Source organism: Pholcus phalangioides, unplaced genomic scaffold (genome assembly GCF_987345545.1).
Source record: "Pholcus phalangioides strain wild (caught in Gottingen) unplaced genomic scaffold, Ppha-v1.0 ptg000031l_1, whole genome shotgun sequence".
In the NCBI taxonomy this organism is placed as follows: domain Eukaryota; kingdom Metazoa; phylum Arthropoda; class Arachnida; order Araneae; family Pholcidae; genus Pholcus; species Pholcus phalangioides.
In genome coordinates this window covers 7574747-7598043 of record NW_028301621.1, presented here as the reverse complement: position 1 = coordinate 7598043, position 23297 = coordinate 7574747, and the positions used below count along the sequence as shown (strand labels likewise).

The window sequence follows — 23297 nt, the reverse complement described above, 5'->3', positions numbered from 1 at the left end:
TGCGTCAAGCTTATATTACTGGAGGGAGCTGCTGCAAAGGCAGTAACATCGAATACGAGGATATCGCGAGACATGTTTAATGCACACTTTGTGCCAGGCAATTTCCCCATTGAAATATACATACAGTTCAGTCTCTAAATATTGCATTTAATTTATTGCAATTAATTGTCTTCTAAAGATTGAGAAAAAGAATAAAAAGATTAAATTATTTCTTTCGTTAATTCGTTATACTTTCATTAATGCTGGATTTGATTCCGGAATAATTTTTCATTGATGCTATGTCTCTCAATAATTTTGGAATATTTTTCATTAATGCTAGACTCAATTCTTTCATTAACATTGGAATTAGTTGAGTGATTCAAGAAATGAACTATATAAACAAGGAAAACTCTTGAAATTAGCAGTTGTATATGTTATTGCTAAGCTTGAAGTGTGGACAATTTGTTACAGGGCAACACCATCTATAGCCATACGATATAGCAGACCAATGCATGTGCTATCTTTACCCTATTATGTAGTATATCTAGACTAGGTGAGATGACCTTCAATGATGTCACGAGGTTTGCACTGAGGCCTGCTATAGATGGCGTTGACCTGGGGCATGTAATTATATTTAGTACTTAATACCGTCAAAAGATGGCAGCACCCTCCTGACTTGTATAATAGTAATAAAGAACGGCAGTCAAGCTTGGGACACCACGCTAATTAGCTGAAGTATCTACGTAGTTTGTGGATGTGGACCAAACGGGAAATTACAAACAACAAAAATGTATCAAGTATACGAAAAAACATTGCCCTGTCGATAGATCAGAGTTGTGCTCGGTTTGAAAGAGGTTGGCAGCGTCTGGTATAAAGATACTATAAATATGAAGTACATAAGTAACAGAATGAAATAATTGTTTTTTTTTTCGGAAAAAAAATCCAATCTCTAATAAGTAATGTTATACTCTAATCCAGGCATTGCAAAGCTTTATAAGCGGGAAAACGTTTTTTAACTGGAAATATCAGTAGAGAGAAATCAGTTGGGACCACGAAAATAAGTCGTGCTAAGAGGGAACGTCAAAAACGAAATCCACTGTATATAAAGCCAGGTTTTCTGTGACGAGTGCAACGTGAATTGCCCAGCGTGACACGGGCGTCCACTCATCAATAGGAAAAGCAATATGATATGTTTTCCTACAGAACGCAATACGACAGCACTTTACATCGGGCGTTATTGGCCGACTGCTTCTGGAGGAGTCGCATGAGCAAACATGCGCTCATGTGAAAGGGACCTAAGGCCTTGTTGGGTGGGTCTTTATGATAACGACGCAAGAGGAAATATAAAATTCCCCCCCCCCCCAGCCGGATTTCCCTAACTTTTCACAAAAAATGAATTTATTCAGCGAAAAAATATTTTTTCCCGGGTGGTGTGTTGGGGGGGGGGGGATTTTTTAGTGAAGACGTCCATTGGTGATGCCCAACCTAGTGTCCGCAGGTGCCAAACGCACTTAAAATATAAAAATTAATATTTCAAAAAATTTATTAAGAGAATTAGAACTATTTAAAACTTCAAATTAATTTAAAATTGATTATGATTCAATTTAATGAAAAATACAAATTAATTAAATTAAAAATTGAAGATAGTTAAAAATTAAAACTAAATTTAAATTTTTTATATTTTCTCAATAAGCAACATACTTATTTAAAAAATTGCTTGCAGCAACTGGTGTTACAATTAATGAATAAGCTATTTTCGATAATAAATTTGAGCATTTGTGCCGGCTACCCTCGCAAAAAATAGCTAACGGGAAAAAGTTTGAGGTGCAAACTGAATAATGTGTAATATCTAGAAACATTTTACGAAATATTCTGATGCACATTACCAGCTAAAACTGTTTTTTATTAACAGCATCATGTGCAATTGTACAAATAAATGAAAACTTTGGAGATGAAAGAAGAGCAGAAGATGAAAAGCATAAGAATTATTGTTTTAAAAAAAGTTCTTGAATCCTACTTCCTCCTTCGCTTAATAAAAATTAAGGCTCACAGTTAACCAGACAAAGCAATGTCCACCAATAAAAATTGATCCGGATGTATAATTCGATAAATGTTTTTTTTTCAGCTTTTCAAGTCAAAGCAGGTTGGTATTTTCTGTATAAATTTAATTTTTTGATCCCTGTGAAAGTTTTAAACGTTTCACTTTGTGACTTTTACTTGTGACAATTAGGCAAAATAATACGAATAAAATAAGAATCTCAGTCAAGCAGAGGAAACGAATTCTGAGCTAACTCGGATACCTCGTTTAATAGAGACGATCCTTGAATATTTGAAGAGAAAAATTTATCCTGATCATGGCCTCCACATCCTAGAGCGGGACCACTAGGCTGAAGCCTCTGGTGGGCCACCAGACTTTTGACGGGCCCCTTTATAGTTGGTTTATAGCAGTGGTTCCCAACGTGGGCGCTGAGAAGTGTGAGGGGGCGTTCAGAAGTATCGGGGGGGGGGGGTGCGTTTCATGTTCAAGTCATATTAGCCCGGTTTGCATGTTCAATATTGCGGTATCACTGAGAGTTCAGGCACTGGCTTGATGACTGTTTTCCCTAGTAGAGAAAGAGGAGGAAGAATACTGTATTTACATATCCTCTTGGGGATTTTCGCGGTGCATACTATTTCTCATAATCTTTTGCGATTTTTCACTATTGCGGAATAAGGAAACAGAGTTGCCAGTTTTCCCTGTTCAGCAAAATAATTTTGGCTTTGGTGGATGGCGGTTTCCCCTTATTTTTTCATTTCCCATGTAAACAAGGCTATTGAGTTGGCGTTGAAGGTACCGCCCTTTTAAGCATGTGCAGAAAATTCAAGGTCATATAGACCTTAAATTTCCGGGGCAATATTTCCCGGGCGGTACAATAGTGCAGTGGACAGGGGTTAAAGATTATTATAAATACCAACCAATGTATTTCGGAATTTCTTCATATCAAAACCATTTTTACAAGACCAATAAATTTATTTTTATCAAGATAGGTAGAGCACCTCGTTTCATAATTTGAGTCATTGCTGTAATAATCTGTTTCTAAATAAAATAAAGCCATTTTATGTATCAGTTATGCACAAATTGAGAAGTACCGCTTTTTTTGAATTCAAATTTCTGGGGATCTACAAAAAATATGATCTCTCTATACAAGTAGTTGATGTTTTGGTTTCTCTAGTTGGAGAATTAATTAACGTTGAAATCCAGATCTTGACATCAAATTCACGTAAGGAAAAATATTCAAGTCTTAACATCTTAAAATATCGATGCTTAAGTCACCGAACAAATACACATTTTCATCTCATTTGTATTCAAGCAAATAATTTATGTCGTTTATGAATGTATCAATACAATACATGTGGTACCTGTAAATAATAAATAAAATAAATTTATAATTCCTGTAAGTGCAATCAACCAACAACGAATCAACACACATCATCTCATTTAAACGAAACTTATTAAAAATTACACTTTCAGAAAAAATAGTGCTTACTGGGCTGTGGCTCCGTTGGAAGTTAGCAGAAGATTACGGCAAACACAGCCCTGTAAGCTCTCTTTTCAACTCAAAATTTGTTTGTTTACAAATACGAACCAGTACGGCGTTGACTGATGTAGAAAACCTGACATGTTAATTTTTTTCATTTTTTTTTTGAAGAGTTTTCATGAAAATTCCCTAAAAAACAAAAAATAATTAAAGTTTTCCTTTTGTAAAAATGTAACCGGGAAGAAAAATAATAATTCACACAACAAAATATTTTTCAAGTCGATAATTCTTCGAAATGAAGTTTTTCTTACCGGTTTTTCATGTGTGATTTTTTTCACAGATGAAAAACCTATTTTATTCGAGAACTAGAGAAAATTTAAATAACTATTTTTCACGAGAGAATAGTTTTATGAAAGTCATATTTTGTTTAGAAATTACAGATGTATGAGATGTATTAATGTTTTTTTACAACTGATTTTTCATCATTGATGTGTCCTCTGGTAGCGCTCCGTAAAGCTTTAACCGAACTGATATGTCAATTTTGGCTAGGGTTTGCCTTATAAAATTTGAGGTGATGAAAATGTAATAATCCGACCGTTAGATCATGGCTTTGTCTTCTATATCCGAGAACAAGAACTCGGCGGCCCCGGGCTGCAATGTCAGCAGCCAGCTGCCCTGGGGAGCCAGGAAAGACAGACAGGTCTTCCCGTCTGGTATGAACATAGACATCGACGTGAAGCCTGGGGAGTTCATATTGAGGACTTTGTTTGCGGAGTTCACGGTCCAAGCCGAACGGAAAATCGACCTGGTTCTTTCGGAGTCGCTCGAAAGGCCTCTGTCCAAGTCTCTCCAAAGGGGAGAAGACGCTCTCTTCGATCAACTCCTTAGTGCTTTTGGATCCGTGGCTGAGCACTGCCTACCGTCGCTGCTGAGGACCCTGTTCGCGTGGTACGAGAGACAGGGCGTCGACGCCGCTGCCAACCAGACCCTGGAGCAAAGGCTTCGGGCGGACACCAAGTCCAAGGAGACACAGGAAAGAACCGACCGCGACCATATACTCGAGCGGAGAGATCTCGCCGTCGAATTCATTTTCTGTCTCGTCCTTATCGAGGTGCTCCGTCAGCTTTCGGTTCATCCCGGGCACGATGACCTCGTCAGTTATATCGAGAATCTTGCTTTCAAACACTTCAAATTCCGAGAAGGCGCTCAGACCGGCCCTAACGCCCAGAACGTCAATATCATTGCTGATCTGTACGCCGAAGTCATCGGTGTCCTCGCCCATTCACGGTTCCAGTCTGTGAGGAAACGTTTTGTGGCGGAACTGAAAGAACTGAAGAGTAAAGAGCCTAGTCCAATAATCACTCACAGTATTATCAGTTTGCTTATGGGTATGAAGTTTTTTAGGGTCAAGATGGTTCCCATAGAAGAGTTTGAGGCGTCATTCCAGTTCATGCAAGAATGTGCCACCTATTTTCTAGAAGTTAAAGATAAAGATATCAAGCATGCTCTAGCTGGTCTGTTTGTCGAGATCCTAGTCCCAGTTGCTGCGACGGTCAAGAATGAAGTGAACGTGCCGTGTTTGAAGACTTTTGTGGAGATGCTTTATTCACAAACGTTAGATCTCTGCACTAAAAAAAAGCACAGCCTTGCCCTTTTCCCATTGGTCACGTGTCTCTTGTGCGTCAGCCAGAAGTTGTTCTTCCTCCAGAACTGGCATTACTTCCTCGCCATGTGTCTGTCGCACTTGAAGAACCGGGATCCAAAGATGAGCCGTGTAGCTCTGGAGTCCCTCTACAGACTTTTGTGGGTGTACATGATCCGTATAAAATGTGAAAGTAACACTGCAACTCAGAGTAGGTTGCAAAGCATCGTAAATTCTTTGTTTCCAAAGGGATCAAAGGCTGTCGTCCCCAGAGACACGCCGTTGAATATTTTCGTGAAAATAATTCAGTTTATCGCTCAAGAGAGATTGGATTTCGCGATGAAGGAGATCGTTTTCGACCTGCTCTCTGTTGGAAGACCAATTAAAATTATTCTCACTCCCGAACGGATGAGCATAGCGTTAAGAGCCTTTCTTGTAGTAGCGGACAGCCTTCAACAGAAAGAAGGGGATCCACCGATGCCACGGACCGTCGGCGTCCTCCCTTCGGGAAATACGCTGAGGGTCAAAAAGACGTTCCTGAACAAAATGCTGACCGAAGAGACAGCCAAGACCATCGGTATGTCTCACTATCATCCGTACGTGCGAAAAGTTTTTGACGACATCCTGAAAGCATTGGATATACAGTTCGGACGCCCCCTGATGATGACCACTGTACAGAATATTAATAAAGAACCCGACGATATGATCACCGGCGAACGTAAACCAAAAATAGATCTTTTTCGGACGTGTGTAGCGGCTGTACCAAGACTCATTCCGGATGGCATGAGCAGAAACGATCTGATCGATCTCTTGTCCAGATTGACCGTTCACATGGATGAAGAACTTCGTGCGTTAGCTTTTCAATCTCTCCAGAATATGACTCTCGATTTCCCCGATTGGAGGGAAGACGTTATTTCAGGTTTTGTGCAGTTCATGCTGAGGGAAGTCAACGATACCTTCCCTCAGCTCCTGGATCCTTCTCTTCGCATGCTGCTGCAGTTTCTTACAAACTGGAAGAATGCCCTGCAGTCACATTCTCAAAATTCACTGAAGAAAAACACCTGTGAGCATGTGAAGTTCGAGCAGCTCAATAACGTTTTGCATTTGATAGAGGCAGTGGCTCTGGTGTTACTGTGCAATTGTCGGTTACCTCCAAGACGTTTGGCTGTCCACATACTCAAAGAAACGAAATGGCTGCTAAAGACATTGGTTTCCTCGTCTGATGAGGAACCGGTGTCTGATGTAATTGATAGATGTTGTCCTCAAGTCGCTGGTAAATGCCTCCCTCTTCTACCCCCTGCAGAAAAAGCAGCTCTACTATCAGCATCTCATATCGATCTCCAGTGGTTGACTGAAAGAAACAGCACAGCGTGGACGTCGGGTCACCACGAAGTAGCCGATGGATCCAGCAAAGCAGCGAGTAACTTAGAGATATCGGATGGTTCGGGTATAGATGCTTGGTGCACCTGTTTATTAGGTTTTGTCGATAACAGTGATCTGTTTACAAAGTGTCCCAGTGCTGTTGCTCATTCTTGGCCGATAATATATTCCCGGATAATGACATTGTTCACCCACCTGGACCTCAATCCTGTCAGCGATAACAGGGCGTCGCTGCTGAGGAGCACAGTTGTGAAGAAAGCACCAAACGAAAGAGACCAGCATCTCAGCCTGTGGCGTAATTACCTGATGTTCGCATGCCGGATTGCTCCGCCAAGCAACATGACCATCGTGAGATTCGTCGCCCCGGACTTGAGTTTAAGTTCGTCTCCTGACAGTATCAGTTCAGACAGATCGGAGAGTAGGTCTCCTAACAGCTCTAGCATCCAGGTGTCTCACCTGTTCAAGCAGATCGTTCCCCTGCTGAGGAGCGAACAGGCTGATCTGCGAGATGCTGTTGTCCTTGGATTGTCGCACGTCAATCACCTTATTGTCAAAGACTTGATGGAGGAGTTGGTAATCTACATCCGAGAGGCCATCGACCGCAAGCAAGAGAACATGCGTAGGAGGAGGAGGAGGGACGTTCTGAGAGTGCAACTCGCTCGAGTGCTGGAGCTCATCGCTGAAGGTGGTGCTTTCGGGAAAAGCAGCAGCGTGTTGGACAGGGATGCATCGTCTCTCAACACTACCTTTGTTGAATACATAGATGGTGCCAGGTTATACCTTGAGACCGAAAATGACAAAGATGTGCCAAGCATTGTGCAGGAGATCAAACAGCATTTCTGCAGCTTCATCCACAAGTTGATTAAGAGTTTCTCGCTTGAGAACCGGATAAATCTGTTGGGGCATGACCTCCGCAGGAACTTGTTCTATCTCTTTGCGACCTGGAGTGGAAAGTTTGGTTCGTACTTCGGTGTCGTTGACAGGAAGAACATGAAGGAGGAGCCGTGCTCTGACTTTGAGTTCTCTGCCCTGCAGGCTATGTCTGCTGTCCTGTGCTGCGGGCCCTGTTTTGATCCACAGGGAATAAGCGAAGAGAGCGCTTTCTACAACTGGTTGAACAGTCTTCTGAATTCTGACACCGAGCGCATATACCACCTTGGACAGGAGACGGTTGTATTACTGTTGGAGTTCAACCCTGACGTCGGGGCATTGCTCGACTGGCTGGTAGATTGTTGCTACACAGGAGACACAGAGATGGCAGACGTGTGTTTCAATGCCCTCGCGACGATATTCAGTGTCCGTGAGTACCCCTGCGACCATTACATGGCTATTATAAACGTCACCCTGCTTAACACTGGCTGTCCCAGGGGCAAAGTACAAGAGACAGCGCTACAGCTGCTACAGATACTGGATCATAGGTTTTTTGGCAACTGCACGTCTCTGAATATAGATTCTGGTGGCAATGATATGGGAAACCAAGAAGTGACGCTCAGGAAGAAACAGGTGGTGACAGCTGATCTGCTCTTCATGTCATACCCTTGCTCTCAGATGCAGCTCTCGCAGCGGCTCGCTCACTTGCATCCCGAATTAACGATGCCAATATTTTCTGAGATCACCAGCAGGTTGCAGACAGCTCGCCCGCCTGTCCGGCAGAACTTGCTCCAGTACCTCCTGCCTTGGCTCTATAACATGGAGCTGGTCGATCCGAATGTGCAGCAGAACAGCCAGATGAACAACATGATGTGCATACATGAGTTCTGTGCTCCAGAAAATTGTCCTGCAGTCCCCCTGGAACGGCGAGAGGGATGGGGCTCGGCTGAAGCCACCGAAATGGTGCTAAATAATCTGTTTTACATCACCGCAAAGTTCAGCGATCTGCATCCAAAAGAGATAGAGGATCTGTGGGCGTCTTTGTGCTCGTGTTGGCCGAACAATCTCAAAATAATCATGAGGTATCTGTTCATAATAACTGGATTGGCGCCAAATGAGCTGTTGGTGTATGCCAAGCGAGTTGTCTTGTTCATGGCCAAAGCTAGACCAGAACGTCTCCTGGATGAAATCATGGCAGATATGCAGACTGTTGAGACTCTCAACTGCTTGATCGAACGGACCGAAACTCCGCCTTTCTTTCGTGTCACCTGTGTGCGAAAAGAAAGCAGTCATTCCGATGAAGATGTGTCAAACAATACCCACACAGATGCTCCCAGAGCCGAGTTAGCCTTGGAGAGGGGAACCCTACACACGAAACGTCACAGCACAGAGAGTGGTTGTGAAAAAGACAGTGCCATGCGAGACGAAGGGAGCGCTCAGGGATCTGTACAGAGCACTCCGTCCATCGTGAGTTCTGGTAAAGGTCAGGTGGCTTCTTCAGCTGCCACCACTGTGAGCGACGATGGTCAGAACACCATCATATCTTCCGTGGAGGAAGATAATTTTTTGTTGATGTGTCATGTGACAGAAGACACGCTGATTGCCATGAAACACCCCGAGACACCGCAGCCCCACCCGCTGCCAATGCCAGAGTTTGGCGGATACTACGCCCCACTGACAGAATTCTTACCAGACAGTTCTCAACCCGTTGCAGGTTTTCACCGGTGCAACCTGGCTGTGATGTTGTTTACAGACGTTCTAGGCGGAATCAACATTGACTGGTCGCCACATGTGCCTCTCATGTTACACATTGTCTTCCTGGGTCTGGATCACACGCGTTCATTGGTCCATGAGCACTGTAAGGCTCTGTTGCTGAAGATGCTGATCGTGTTGACCCGACACAATGATCACCTGGGAATTGCCAAGATACTCTTGAACAATAAAACCCAGGAACTCGGTTACGGTCTGCCGTCTCAGTCTCTACTCGCGGCACGGATAAACTTCACAGAAATTCCCGGTAAATTATCGAGTCCCGAAGAGAAACCAGAGACCATTACACCTGCAAATGCTTCTGGTGATACTGAATCCACCATCGACTCGCATAGTTCAAAGATAATGCAAGAAAGCGTTTCATGCGAGACATTGGCTGCTGATAATTTCACTACTGGTGCTGCAGAGTCTGAAGTAACTCAATGCAGTGTTTCAGAAAATCAAATGGTGAGCACTACCACACCTCTAGAAAACACAGTGAAAGCTCTGGTGGATTTTCTCGCAGCAAAGAAGGGACACTCGCTCTGGAGCTATGAAGACATCACGGCAAAAGTGTGGACGATAAAAAGTGCCGAGCAACTTTCCATATTTCTTCAGTACGTCCTGTTCGTTTTCAAAGAATCCATCCCGGCTGCTCATATACAAGATCGCTGGGCGCAGATAGCGTTACAACTGGCTCTGTCGTGCTCCTCCCGTCACTACGCCGGACGGTCTCTACAAATTTTCAGGGCACTCAAGGTCCCGTTAACTGCCAGGATGCTGTCAGATATTCTCTCCCGGCTTGTTGAGACTGTCACGGAACAGGGAGAAGACATGCAGGGCTATGTGACAGAGTTGATGTTGACGCTGGAAGAAGCGATTGACTCTCTCGATTCCACCTTCAGGATCAGCGATTTCATGAAGGACTTCTTCAAGTCGACTCCAAACCTGAATAAAGAGATCAACAGGAAAAGTGCTCCCTCCGTTCCCGTTTCTCAATCGACTGCCAGCAGCAGCAGCGGTGGGTCCAGCAACGCCCTGAGCGTTTCGACCGGTGGCCACCAGAGGAGCACGTCGTACTCCGGAAGGAAGTACCACGATTCTCCGTCCATGGAGATCAGGGACCTGAGGAACAGAAGCAGCACAGACATAGACATGCGGTCAAAATGCAACAACAGCAACAACCTCGGCCGTTCCAGGAGCGCCCAGTCATTGAAGATGGTTGATGAGCAGTATGCGCAGGAGGATCACATGACTCTGCTGGCCCAGTTCTTCTGGATAGCACTGTCCCTCCTGGAATCTGATTATGAGCATGAGTTCCTCCTGGCATTGCGGCTCCTCGAGAAGGTCTTGTCAAAGATACCACTGGAACGCACAGACTGTCAGGAAAAGATAGAGAAGATACAGATGCAGATGAAGTGGTCGAATTTCCCTGGCGTCCACGCCCTCCTGTTGAAAGGATGTGCCTCCCCTAACATGCTGGATGCCACCATCCACATCTTGACTCAGTTCACAGGCTTGTTGGACATTCCCATTGTTGATCCTTCGGAATTGCTGGCTTTCCCATTCCATGTGATGGCTATCTTGCCATATCTGCTTCTCAATTACGACGACCCCAATCCACTGTGCATAAAAACTGCTGAGAACATTGCACAGATATGCATGGAAAAATCTAAGAAGCTAGAGAACTTGGCAACGGTCATGATGCTCTACAGCAAACGGGCCTTCAGCAAAGAAAGTTTCCAGTGGACGAAATGTGTCGTCAAGTATTTGTATGATGCATACAGTCATGTGTTCCTGAACATCATTTCCTTCCTTGTGGAGATACTGGAGAAGGGTCCACAGAACCTGATACATCATATACTCGGAATCTTGTACTGTGTCCTTCATTACCTGGATGTGACAACATCTGCCCAAGTGATAAACTCTGATCTGCTGAGAGTGATATCGAGATACATCGAGGGACCCCAGTGGAAAGATTCCCTGAAAATCCTCAAATTGGTTGTCACAAGATCTTCGACTCTCGCCGCTCCGCCAGCTCCATTTGGTGTTGCCCACTGCGCTGCAGATAGTGTCAGTATTGCTTCTAACACGTCTTTTGCTGATTCTGAGTTTGGTACGAAGCGAGAACTTCCAGGCAGAACCATGGAGTTCACCATTGACCTCTCTGTGACTCCGATAGTCGGTCAAAAATATCAAATTAAGGATGGGGAGAAAGAAGACGTCGAAAAGCCCTCAGGCGAGAAAGATGAAAACAATGCTGCATCGCCCAGACGGAGTCTTTCTCACAACCATTCATTCACAGAGAATGGATCAGGTGCTGGTTGGAAGCGGCCATGGCTGTCTCAGGCTCGGACCAGGGAACACCTGATCAGTCTGCTCACCAGCTGCGGTCAGCGAGTTGGCTTGCCGAAGAGTCCATCCGTCATTTTCAGTCAGAGCAGCGATGTGATCGAACACCAGTCTTCGATGTGCAGCAGTACCGAAGAAATCTCTGCGGCCAACAACGACATGTCGGCCGATAGCAAGCTTGAGGACACCCATCCGGAAAATGCTCAGTTCGGAGTTTTCAAAGACTTTGACTTCCTCGAATATGAACTAGAAAGTCAGGAAGGAGAGAGCATGGATAATTTCAACTGGGGTGTCCGCAGACGATCACTGACAAACTACGATGGTAGCGACGACGGAAGCAAGCAGAAACTTGGGTTGAGTTTGAGTAATTCCATGCTGAGCCCAAGGAAAGAAGAGTCTTCTGATGATGAGATGGGTAGCGTTTCTCCATTGGATGACCACTCCGATATTCCTAACAGTCACAGTGGTTACGTCTTCCCTCCGAGTTCACTGCCATTGTTGGAGCATAAGCGTAGGTCATCCAGTCCGGCATCTGGTTCAACCCAGAGCATAGCAAGCGATGGTGACCTGACACTGAGCAACACCTCTCCCAGTTTTTCTCCTGTTATCGCAGCCGGTCGCCTGCCATCAAATTCGTCAGAGGACATGGAAGACATCTGGCGTTCTCATGTGTACGAGCTCATGACGGATACGTCAGGTAATATTGCAGCGTCCACCTATCAAACAATCACACGTCTTTTCAGGGAGACATTCAAAAGGATTTCGAAGCTCACTCGAGAGTGTTGTCAGATGATTTCTCAAGTCGATGCATTCCGCGGTGTCGTCTCGCATTTCCTGACGATGCTCGATATCCTAAACAGTCATGTGGAGTGCCCGTTCATCTATGTTGACCCAGAGATCATGCTGCATCTGGAGAGACACAAGTTTTGTATCCTCGAAATACAAGAACACTGGGACACGTTCCTGGAAAAACAGGAGCACACGATGGAGTGCCTAGACAGCATGAAGTCCATAATCAAATTGGAACAGCTCGGAGAACCGGTGGCCGAATGCACCATCGAGGAACAACGAGTAGACCTGTGCCGCTGCCTGTACAAACTCCATTTCCAGCTGCTGCTCCTGTTGGAGAGTTACGTGAAGCTGCTGTCCCTTCTGACTGCCGCGGTTCAGCAGGTGTCCGTCACGGACCTGTCCCAGGACACGACGACAGCGAAGGTCGAGATCGTGCGGGCCATAGAGGACACGGAAAGCGACAGGCTCTCGCCCTCAGAGCAGCTCGACATCTCCCTGCTCTCGCAACAGGAGGCAGAGGCAGTGCTGTTGGAACTGATCCAGGCAAGAAAGTGGGGCAAGGCCATCCGACATCTGCACTGCTACCGGAACATGTTCCCTGGCGCTGCTTCCTTTGGCCATTCTGAAGAGGAGGACGTCGATGTTATCCTGCGGACGTTCGCACAGCACCTGTGCGAGAACCGGCATGAATACTTCATAATGACACAGGAGGAGCATAGTTTGACCGATGTCTGCCGCCAGCTGGTAGATATCAGCCTGCAACTCTCCTCGATGTTGCATTCCTTCGAACAGGCACAGCAGGCTGAACGTAGCCAAGAGCCTCCGTTCCGTAGGTCTGAATGTTAAAAATGCGTGTTTTTTTTTAAATGTAGGGTATAAATATTTTATATAGTGGTGTAGTTGATAGAGGTAGGTTGATATAAGTTGCATTAATATTTAATCAAATGCAGGTAGAAACAGAAAAACTTTTATGTAATAATGAAATAGAAATTGATTGTGATATTATTTCGAAGGATGCACAATTTTAGGTTAATTGAATGGAAGAAAGCAAATTTGAACACCTCCCAGTCTTATCTGTTTGTCCTTGCAAGAGTTCCGAGAGTAAAATGTGAAAGTGTTATCATATGCATTCCGATGGAAGCGAGATCATGTTGCAAGCATAGATATGAAAATGAGTTGAAAAATTTACTTTTAAAAATGTATTGTAGGACCCTGGTTATTCGAGCTGATGTGGATTGGACCAACCTCAGATTACTAAAACCTCAGATAATGTGGCCCTTGCTGGATGTTATGCAACATAACTTCTTGAGAATGGTCGCCCCCCTTGGAACAGAAAATTTTGTCTGCTAACAAGAAGTATCTATTGGAGATTCCACTGTGTCTGAAACGGCCGGATTTGAGCTGGTGCGCAGGATGTGGCTGCACTGGGCAGCAAAATGATAAAGCGAAACTTGCTCCATCGGGAAAAGTATCTAGTAGTGGGGCCCTGGATAATCGGTTCTCTAGCCCCGACAGCTTTTTCCCTGCTGTTCTCTGCATACAAATATTGTAGAGCAGTAGTCTCGGGAGCACACTTGAAATTTTTTCTTCACTGTACAGCACGGGCTGTTGTCTGAATTTATTACCGAATATCTTTTTTAAATCACTATGAAATAGTAGTGATGTCAATGTAAAGCTTGCATTCGCCAGGGTGCCCACCAACACTGAAGAATGGGAAAACCTGTTTTTAAGGGCTGCAAAGCTATTTTTGCGCCAGGCCGTTAAATACTTAAACCTGTCGCTGAACATACACCTCGCTACACTTCCATAAGAAACGACTAACTACATCAAAAAACAAAATAAATATTTATGTGACACTATTAAAAACAATGAATACTGTTGAAAGTCAATATCGCCAAATCAAAACCAAGAGAAACAGGCGTCTCCCCCATTCACTTTTGGGCAGCACATTTGCTAACAAAAATTTTTTGCAAGACTACCCCGGCAACGAAAGGGGGGGAAAAATGATTATATAATACAAAATAGTCAGCATTCGAATATTACTATTATGTATTAACCCTTAAATACTCAATTTTTTTTTAGCTCATAATCTTGTAGTTACTGACTCATCATGTGTATAGAAATCCTGAAAAATCTGCTTGAGAATCTCGCTCGATGGAAGTGAAACTTCTAGGTTGTTTACCCCCAGGCTGCAGGAATACACACTGTTATATTGCCCATCATACTAAAGGGGGACGTTCTATGATTCCAGCAGCGTCGTGGGGGGGGGGGGGGGGGAGGTAATAAACTATCTTTGTCTTACATTAACCACCCAAACCAACTCCGACCCAACTTTATTTTCTTACGTGACCGAATCTGACATCCTTATCACAACCCATCTATGGAACCGGTTTTGAGAAAAAAGAAAGCGTTCCACTTTCTGTGATGGATTTTGTTTCCCTCCCAAAATTTCACTTTCATGACACTAAAGAAGTTTCACTTCACAAATCTATTTTGAATTGTACTATTTATACAGGGTCTTAAAGAGCACATACAAAGGCCGTAACGTCACATATAAAAATAAATTTATTGAAGTGTAATATTATTTTCCAAATATATAAATATCTTCTTTTTGTGATTCAAACTCTATAGCATAGGTTCTCAACCTTTTTTGTCCCATCGCCCCCCTTCTTCAGAAATGTTTTTCTCCCATCGTCCCCCAACACAATCTAACCCATAGGATCCTATGTTATACCCATAGCTTCTACTGCCCCCCTGGAACATTCCATCGCCCCCCAGGGGGCGTTAACGCCCACGTTGGGAATCACTGCTCTACAGTAAGAAAAAAAATTGGGTTGTAAACTTCAAGATAAAAAAAAAAAGTGAAAAAAAAAACTATTTGAACAAATTAGCGAAATCACAGCCACATATGCTCTGCAGCAAAGTGTTATGATCGTTAATAGGGACATCTACCAGCGAATTGAAAACATAAAATGCAAAGAAAATGATCTCAACTTATGTGCAAAGGCAGTTGTGAATTTTCACCTTCAAACTGGCTGCAATAATGAATGTTTAAAAGATCATTAACCATATGGTCAATTATGGATTGCTTACTGAATTTATTGCACGATCTAAAAAAATGTTGATTACTAAATTTTTGCTGGTCTCGAAATTCATTCTCTAACATGTGTAAAAACTCGTGAAGATATCAGTTAACTGAAGTTTTCAATTTTTGCAATCTTTTCAAGCTCTAAAAAAAAGACGAAAGAAATATGAAGATGGTTGTTCAAAGTGACAAAAATCATAAATTTCCAATGCCTCAGCAAATTTTAACCCAAATGTTATGGGAAATTTCTTTCGATAACAGAGAGGCATGGATTTTACAAATTGCAATTCTCTACTGAAAAGCTGTAAACCCTTTCATTATTGATTTCAGACCCGGTATGGGACATATATTTCCTGCTGGGAGTGAAAGGTTTAAAGACTGCCTATCCGAATAACATTCGTTCTTCCTCAATAAATTGTTAGCTACTGTCACAAAGTGTTAATATTCTTTGTAATTTCATGGGAAATCAATCCATTCTTCATTACATCTCCATTTTGAAAACTTCAAATCAAGATGCAACTTTTGTTCTTACTTCCTTTCAAACTGAGCACAACTCCGGTCTATCACCATGGGCAGTTTACTACCAAATGAGTTGTGCATGTGCAGTCTTGAGTGAGTTTGATCTGTTTTCAACTTTTGCTCTGCTACATTTTAAAGAAAGCATCGTTTCAGAGTAATATCCTTGGGTTCATCATTGAATCAATTATAGGGTGTGGTAGCCCAGGTCGATAAGATACTCGCTTAAAGTACCAAAGGATGTTTAGGGGATGTCCCGAGTTTGATAACCGGTTCATCCTTGTCAGAAATTTTCCTGACACAGAGGTAATAGAAATGGCGACATGACCGCAGAAAAAGATTGCTACTGCAGGGAGTCCCACACCAAGGCAACCTTCACAGTGGAAGACGAGCATCTTTACCACTCGGGCTAGCTATAATACCTGGTGCTGCCCGGGTTTTTGTCAACTACTGGAGGGGGGGGGGGGGTTGAAAAAGTGACAAACCATTCTAAAGGCATATGCATGTCCAAACACATTGTTAGGAAACCAAAGTAAACATTCCGAAAGTGATCATTGCCCAATGCCCAACAGTTTTTTGCCCTGTTCTGAGAAACTTTTAAAGTAGCCTATCGTTCAATCCGATCCCTGTTTGGTATATATATACAAAATTTAGCGACAATTGATCTAAAATTGTAGATTTGTATAGAGAACACACACCTGTGTGTCCTATATAGTAACTATGGGCTGTCTCTCATGATTAAACAGAGTCTGCATCAACTGACATCACTGTTGTGACAGAATGTTAATTTGCCATTGGCTACCCTGATATTTTAAGGCAGCACTTTAGTTAAAAAGTATTAGAAAGTTGTGACATCTCATGTATACCCCCCTGATCCGAGATCACTTGCACTGAGCCAAGGTGGCAAGAGCAACTTCAAAGGATGAGACAGCACTACTCTTTGGTCTTGATATAGTACAAGAAAATCTGTTAGAAAATATAGAAATAATTTTTAAAAAAAACCGCTGCAATATAATATCATAGCTGCCAAGTCTCCCGAATTTTTCGGGAATCTCCCGAATTTTAGCTTCATCGCTCGACCTCCCGAAAAGTTCTTAAATCTCCCGAATTTTTACGAAAATCACAAAAATCCCTAATTGTCCCTAAAAATTTCCTACTTCATTAAAAAAAAATCCCCGCTTATGAAAACAATCCCTAAGGAATTTCTTGTGCGGCATGAAGCAGGGCCGTCTCTGCATGAAGCCTCTTTTTTTCCCTTTCGAAATGATGTCACACGTCGTAAATGGGGAAATACCCTTTTTAAGGAAGTTTTACAAACCCTCTGATGGTAACAAGAAAGTTGTTTGTCTTATCGTGCAGGGGAATGGCTTAGCAGCCAATAGTCCTGGATAATAATTGAAGATTATAGTGACGCTCATATGGTCAACAATTCTTTTGTTGAAGTTACGTACGTGCGATATAACAAAGCATGAATACTGATAAGCAAAAATATATTTAATCAATTTTAAAGATACTTATTCCGATGAATTTCCTTTCATCAAATGTTCCAGAAGAGGGTCCACTTTCCCTTTTTGTACAAGTTGTGTTACGGACATAAACATCGGTCATGGGAAGACTGACATAATCACTCATGTGAAATGAAAAAAAAAACCATCAAGCAAGTGTCACAAAAAGTCAGTGTTCTTCAAAAATTGACGGTGTTTTCCTTCATCTTCCAATGATTTTGGGGTCATTCGCGCAGAATGTTTGTTCACAGCGTTTCTGATTGAACACAATATTTATTTTTACATCATTGAAGTTTTGACCTCCAATTTCACTTGTTTTTTGCGTAGAGATTTTATTCCCAAGGGTTTAACTTCCATGTGTGTAAAATCCCTATTTTAATTTAACTTCAGTTTTTGAGTAGGGATTTTATTCCCTACGCTTTAACTTTTATGTTTGGAAAATCCCTATTTTATTTGGAAAAATCCCTATTGTATTTATTAGGGAGTGGTTTTAGGATAAAATACGGGTTTGCGCGAAAATCTCCCGAATTTTCATTTTCAAAAGTTGGCAGCTATGTAATATGTATACGCCATCTATATGTCATTTTAAGAACTTCGTATTAAAGAAGGGGGAAAATTTTTTAAATCATCACGAGATGATTGAGCAGGCTACTATGCTAATCATCTGTGGATAAGAACATTCTGAATGTGAGAGAAAAATTTTCAACCATAAAATTACTTGCGACATGATCTTGTTTGAATCGTAAACAATTTACACACATTGAATGCTTCAGATCTTCTTTAACACTTTGAGCGGCATTGATAAGATATCTCACTCCTGAAGAGTGTCTTATTTTAGTGTTGACAACCCTAGATAATTTTTATAGTTGATTTCTCAATGGAACACTTTTCCCCCATATCTGTAGTTTGCACCTGCCGAAAATTGAAAGAAAGCCTACTTCTCATTTTAAAAAAGATGACATTTTGAAGGGCATTTAAAGGGTTATATATATGGCAAAAAATGGCAGTGGTTATTATACAACAGGGGGCATATAAGGGTTTTAGGCAGTCATGGGAAGGGGATGAGCAAGAGGTCCCCAAAGTGCAAGAAAGACAGGAGGCATAGAAATTTAAGAGCAGCTATCAATCAATGAAGTCACTGTAGCATGTCGAATACCAAAAAATTGAGGAAAGAATGCAGAATAAAAAATTCAATTTGTGCATCCATACTTTAGTTAGGAAACCTGGGTGCCAAGGACCCTCAGACAAATTAGAGTAGCGTGACTTTTTTTTCCTGCTCGACCATATATACACAGGGTGATTATAATTAAAGTTCCGTTACTGTGAGTAGTAGCTCTCAAAAACTGCTCATCTGAATACAGCCAAATTTTCAGGATATCTTAATGAGACCACAGAAGAGAGATTTATGAAATAAAAAAATAGTTCAATTTTGAACCACCGGGTGAATAAGTGATGCTTTTTATTGAATTTTCTTTTTTTCCATGGTCCATATTCCCCCAAAGCAGAATGTTTTACATTGTTCTGCAACAAGCCTTCGGCTGACTGGTACAGTAAAAATCCCCATAATAGTGTTTTCTGCTTTTAAAATTCTTTCAGATTGTTCTGTAGTAGTACTGATATTTCTGCGATGTACATAGCAGATTTAGGCATATTCTGGTTTGGGGGTCCATATACAAGTTTCAATGGAATACGTCCACCAGAACAGGCGCTACATAGGTGTGAGTAGTTTCAGTATACTGACACTGCTCAGACCTATGCAGTGCCCATCAGTATATTGACACTAATCAGACCTATAAAGCACCCGTTCTGATGGAGGTATTCCACCGAAACTTGGTATATATATGCTATATGGGCCATAAAAAAAAGGGAAAATTCAATAAAAAAAGTGGCACTTGTTCACCTGAAGGTCAAAATAACTATATTTTTTATTGCATGAATCTCTCCCCCCCCCCCCCCCCCCCCCACCATAGTCTTATTAAGATATCCTAACAATTTTGCTGTATCCGGATGAGTACGGGAAGTTTAATTATAATTGCCCTGTATATTGATTTTAAATGTGATTTTTCAGGTTCAAGTGTGACCGGTAATCGAGTTTGCATTCAGTACTCCATTTGATTGGCCGTAATTGTTTTTCATATTTATATGGAATTGATTTTTTTACTATGTGTGACGTGAATGCGTGATTTGTAGAAAAATGGAAACAGTGATACTCCCATGAAATTTGTATTATTGTATATTATATGTATAATATGTAGGATTGGTGATGATTATGTAATTCAAGTTTCTATTCTGTTTCTACATTTGTCCTTCTATAAGTATTTAGAGAAAAATAATTGATTTGGAATTATACTTTTTTTTTTTTTGGTTCAAGGGGGGAGATTGGTGTCTGCCATCGCTGGTGGTTTCCCCCTCTTGAGAATAACTGTATCATGCTTCCAGTTTATTAAATAAGAATGCAAAATTTGGGTTTACTAAAATATTCAATTCCAGTTCAGGTATGTTGTGACAGTGGAAAGATGGTCTCTGACCTTGTATGACCATTGGAATGTAACTTGTCATTACATTCCAGATTCCATTATCTTCCCAATAAAATTTCACCAGACAGATGACAACAATGATATGACAAACTGTTTCATTTACTTAAAAGACTTTTATTACATATTGAAAGTTGAGAAAGAAGAAAAACCATCTTTCGGAGAGACTGTTTAGTGTGTACAGTCAAATCTCTGCTTGTGAATGTGTGTAAATAGCTGTTTTAATCCTTTAGCTGCCTACGAAATCTTTTTGTACAATCCACTCCTGAGTACCACTCTTTTTTGATCACAAAGAGTAAAGACATAAGGATATCTTAATAAATATGCCCTTGGCAGTTAAAGGGGTAAATAAATCTGTGACTTCCTGTGTTTTGCTTTGACTTTTACTCATTTCAACTACTTGTGTGAGAGATGCTATCCGAAACAATACTTTTTACTTCTGTCTTCAGTACTTGATTGATTCTAAATCTTTTCTTTCCTGAGGAGCCTGGTATAAGAACGGCTGATAATTTTCTTCAATGAAGCAGTCAAAATTTTTAAGTGACAAGAAGTATTTCTTCGTCCCCTTATGAAAGCTTCAGTACCAACAGAATTTCCAGAGAATTCTGAACATATCTCTTGCAAATACAAGAACTCTATTTTCATTACTATCTTCTTTGATTAAAATTGTGATGGCATTGTCAATATTATCAAACAGTGTTGATTAGTGAGATTTCTTGGATTGGATTTGAGCATTTATCTCATCCAAATCCCAACATCTAATAGATTTTGACTACATCATATCTTTAATTTGCAAGCCCATTTTCAGGATTAACATCAAACTCCAAGCCAAATTTTTGGGTTCCGATGTCTTAAATCCACTTCTTAAAATTGTGTTGCAGCAAAAGCATGTAAAGTGAAAGGTACCTGTATTCAAAATTCTACATAAAAATATTTTTACGCCATAACTTCTGGACATAATAACTCAGAAAAATATGTATAGGTTCATAACAGGATGATAATAACTAGTTGTTTTTTTTAGAAAGCAATCAGGGAATATTCAAAAATAGTTTCTTCTAAAATACGCGATTGCTGAAAAGAGTTCTAGAGAAATCTCTCTGGAACTCTTTTCGTATGTGATGCCTAGTGAGACAGAAGAGGGAATTATCTCTCTAAGCTGAATTCTGAGACAATCCAGAATAGGCTGATCTCTCACCAAAACAGAAATTTGCTTTAAGCGCCCTCCATACGTTTATAAATTACGCACTTTTGTCCTCATTTTCAAGTTTCCAAAATTATTTTTCTAATTTCTTTCTTGGAGAAGAAAATTTCACTGTGATACATATGTCTTTCTTTATCAGTACAGTGTGTGCTCATTTTTCCACATATGTACATGCTTTGACAAATCGTCGTCAAAATTAAACAAAAACGAGAATCCAAGATGGTATTCCAGTTATGGCTTTAGTGGAATTTTGATATAACAATACTCTGTGTACCAAGAGAAAATATAATTCTAGAGGGATTGTTATGTCGAGAGGCGGTAGTTTAACACTAGACATTTCCAAACAAGTCTTAAAAATACTGTTGTAGAGTGATTTATTAGTATATGAATTGTCGTTGTAGTGAGACTTAATAGCATGAAGAAAACAGTTCAATAACATCTCTGGATTCTGAAAAGGTCTTGAGAATACCATTATTTGCTCAGTTGTATATTATACGGCTTTCAAATAGCATGAAACATAATCGATACCTCAAAAATTGAAATTTGCATCGCTAGTGAACAAATTTCTAGAATACATTTGAATTTTGACAGCGGTTTGTGAAAGCGTGTGGAAATAAGAGCTCGCACCGATAAAGAAGTATACAGTCTTGATCCTGCGTATAACATTTTTCAAAAAACCGGTCATGAAATCATTTTAAGTGGGAAAACGCTTTAGACAGGAAATCTAGATGAGCATTAGTAAGATTAGGGACCATCAAAACATGTCGTACCCAGAGGGAAAACATTCTAAGTTAGACATTATAAGTGGGATCTACTGTATATGTATCACAGTGCTTCTCGAGAAAGAAATCGGAAAAATAATTCTGGAAATAAAGACAGAAAGAGGCATTTCTGAGACGTATGAGGATGCTTGAAATGACATCAGAAATGAAGGCGTCTGGTAGTCCTTAAGTTTTAAAAATTATTTTCATCTATGAATTTCAGTAAAGATTATAAATTCACATATGCTTTTTTTTGGAAGCATTTGTACTCAAAGTGTACAAATGAAAGAATACAAAGGCGACTGTATCACTATCGTATTCAAAATTCTACGTGAAAAGATTATTATGCCATGACTTCTTATATTTTCGCGTACAAAAGTAACTATTTTTTCATAAAGCAATCAAAGAACAGCTGAAAAATACTTTCATCTATATACATCTGATCGCTGAAAAGAGTTTTAGGGGAAATCTCACAGAATTATTTTCACATGTGATGCCAATCTTGGCATCCAGTGAGACAGGAGAGGGCAATTCCCTCTATTAGCTGAATTCTGAGACAATCCAGCGTAAAGGATGTTACCCTATGAAAAGTGAGGTCCTCAACTGTAACACAAAGAGCGTGACCTTAACCCGCCGCTACATCCCTTCAAGAATGCACCTGTCTATCGGGCCCCAACCCATCTGATCACCTTAGGCCATGGTCAGACCAACATGCACAAGTTTATGTATCCTCTATCGAATCAGGATTGATTCATTTGACGGTTTTTGCTTCAGATCCTGCGCCCAAACACGGAATGCAACTCTTGGGTGCTGGTTCATGGATTTGATATCTTTCACACATTACAAAGCAGACTCCCGATGGTTGGAAAAAAAACCACAACCATCTGGATTAATGGCAGGGTATTGATCTGACACCCACACAAAAGAGATCACTTGGGCGACTCGACCATGTGTCCGAGAAGTTCACCTGATACATCACCTCCACATACCAGGTGTGCCATCCTGGTGCATTTTTTTCCTCAAGCCTGTAGGAGAACCTGCTCGTTTTCAATGTTAGAATCAATCCTCAGCGCGATCCATGTGTTTACGCGGTTGTCGTTTTAAGTATCCCTCCTGGAAAGAATTGAAAAGTTTATGAATTCACCTGGTGGACAACACATGCAACAGTTACTGCCTCAAATCCTTTTTTATATCTTTTTGTTTCTCTATTCTATAATTGGGGGAGGGGGGGGGGAGAGAGAAAGTGATTGTTGAGGTCTTTGTGAAAGACATTATCATTGGCATTATTGAGAGAGATCAAGAAGCTTGTGTTAAGTTTGCAATGCCTAGAAACCTTGCCGCAAAATGTTTCCAATTTGTAGAATAGATGGCAGCACCTGAACCAGGTCCTTAACTAGGATTGCCAGATGCAGA

The 23297-nt window shown here is 41.3% G+C and overlaps 1 protein-coding gene across 1 annotated transcript; it reads left to right on the top strand.

Moving 5' to 3' along the window:
• Window positions 1-4020: 4020 nt before the first annotated feature.
• Window positions 4021-14554, top strand: fry (microtubule binding protein furry). The gene has a single exon (XM_089252943.1). The coding sequence runs from the start codon at window positions 4102-4104 to the stop codon at window positions 13126-13128; it is 9027 nt and encodes a 3008-aa protein (XP_089109069.1). The 5' UTR covers window positions 4021-4101; the 3' UTR covers window positions 13129-14554.
• The last annotated feature ends 8743 nt before the right edge of the window (window positions 14555-23297 follow it).

Bases quoted from the DNA above. Each gene is read 5' to 3' on its own strand.
- fry (XM_089252943.1), top strand. From the start codon at position 4,102: ATGGCTTTGTCTTCTATATCCGAGAACAAGAACTCGGCGGCCCCGGGC.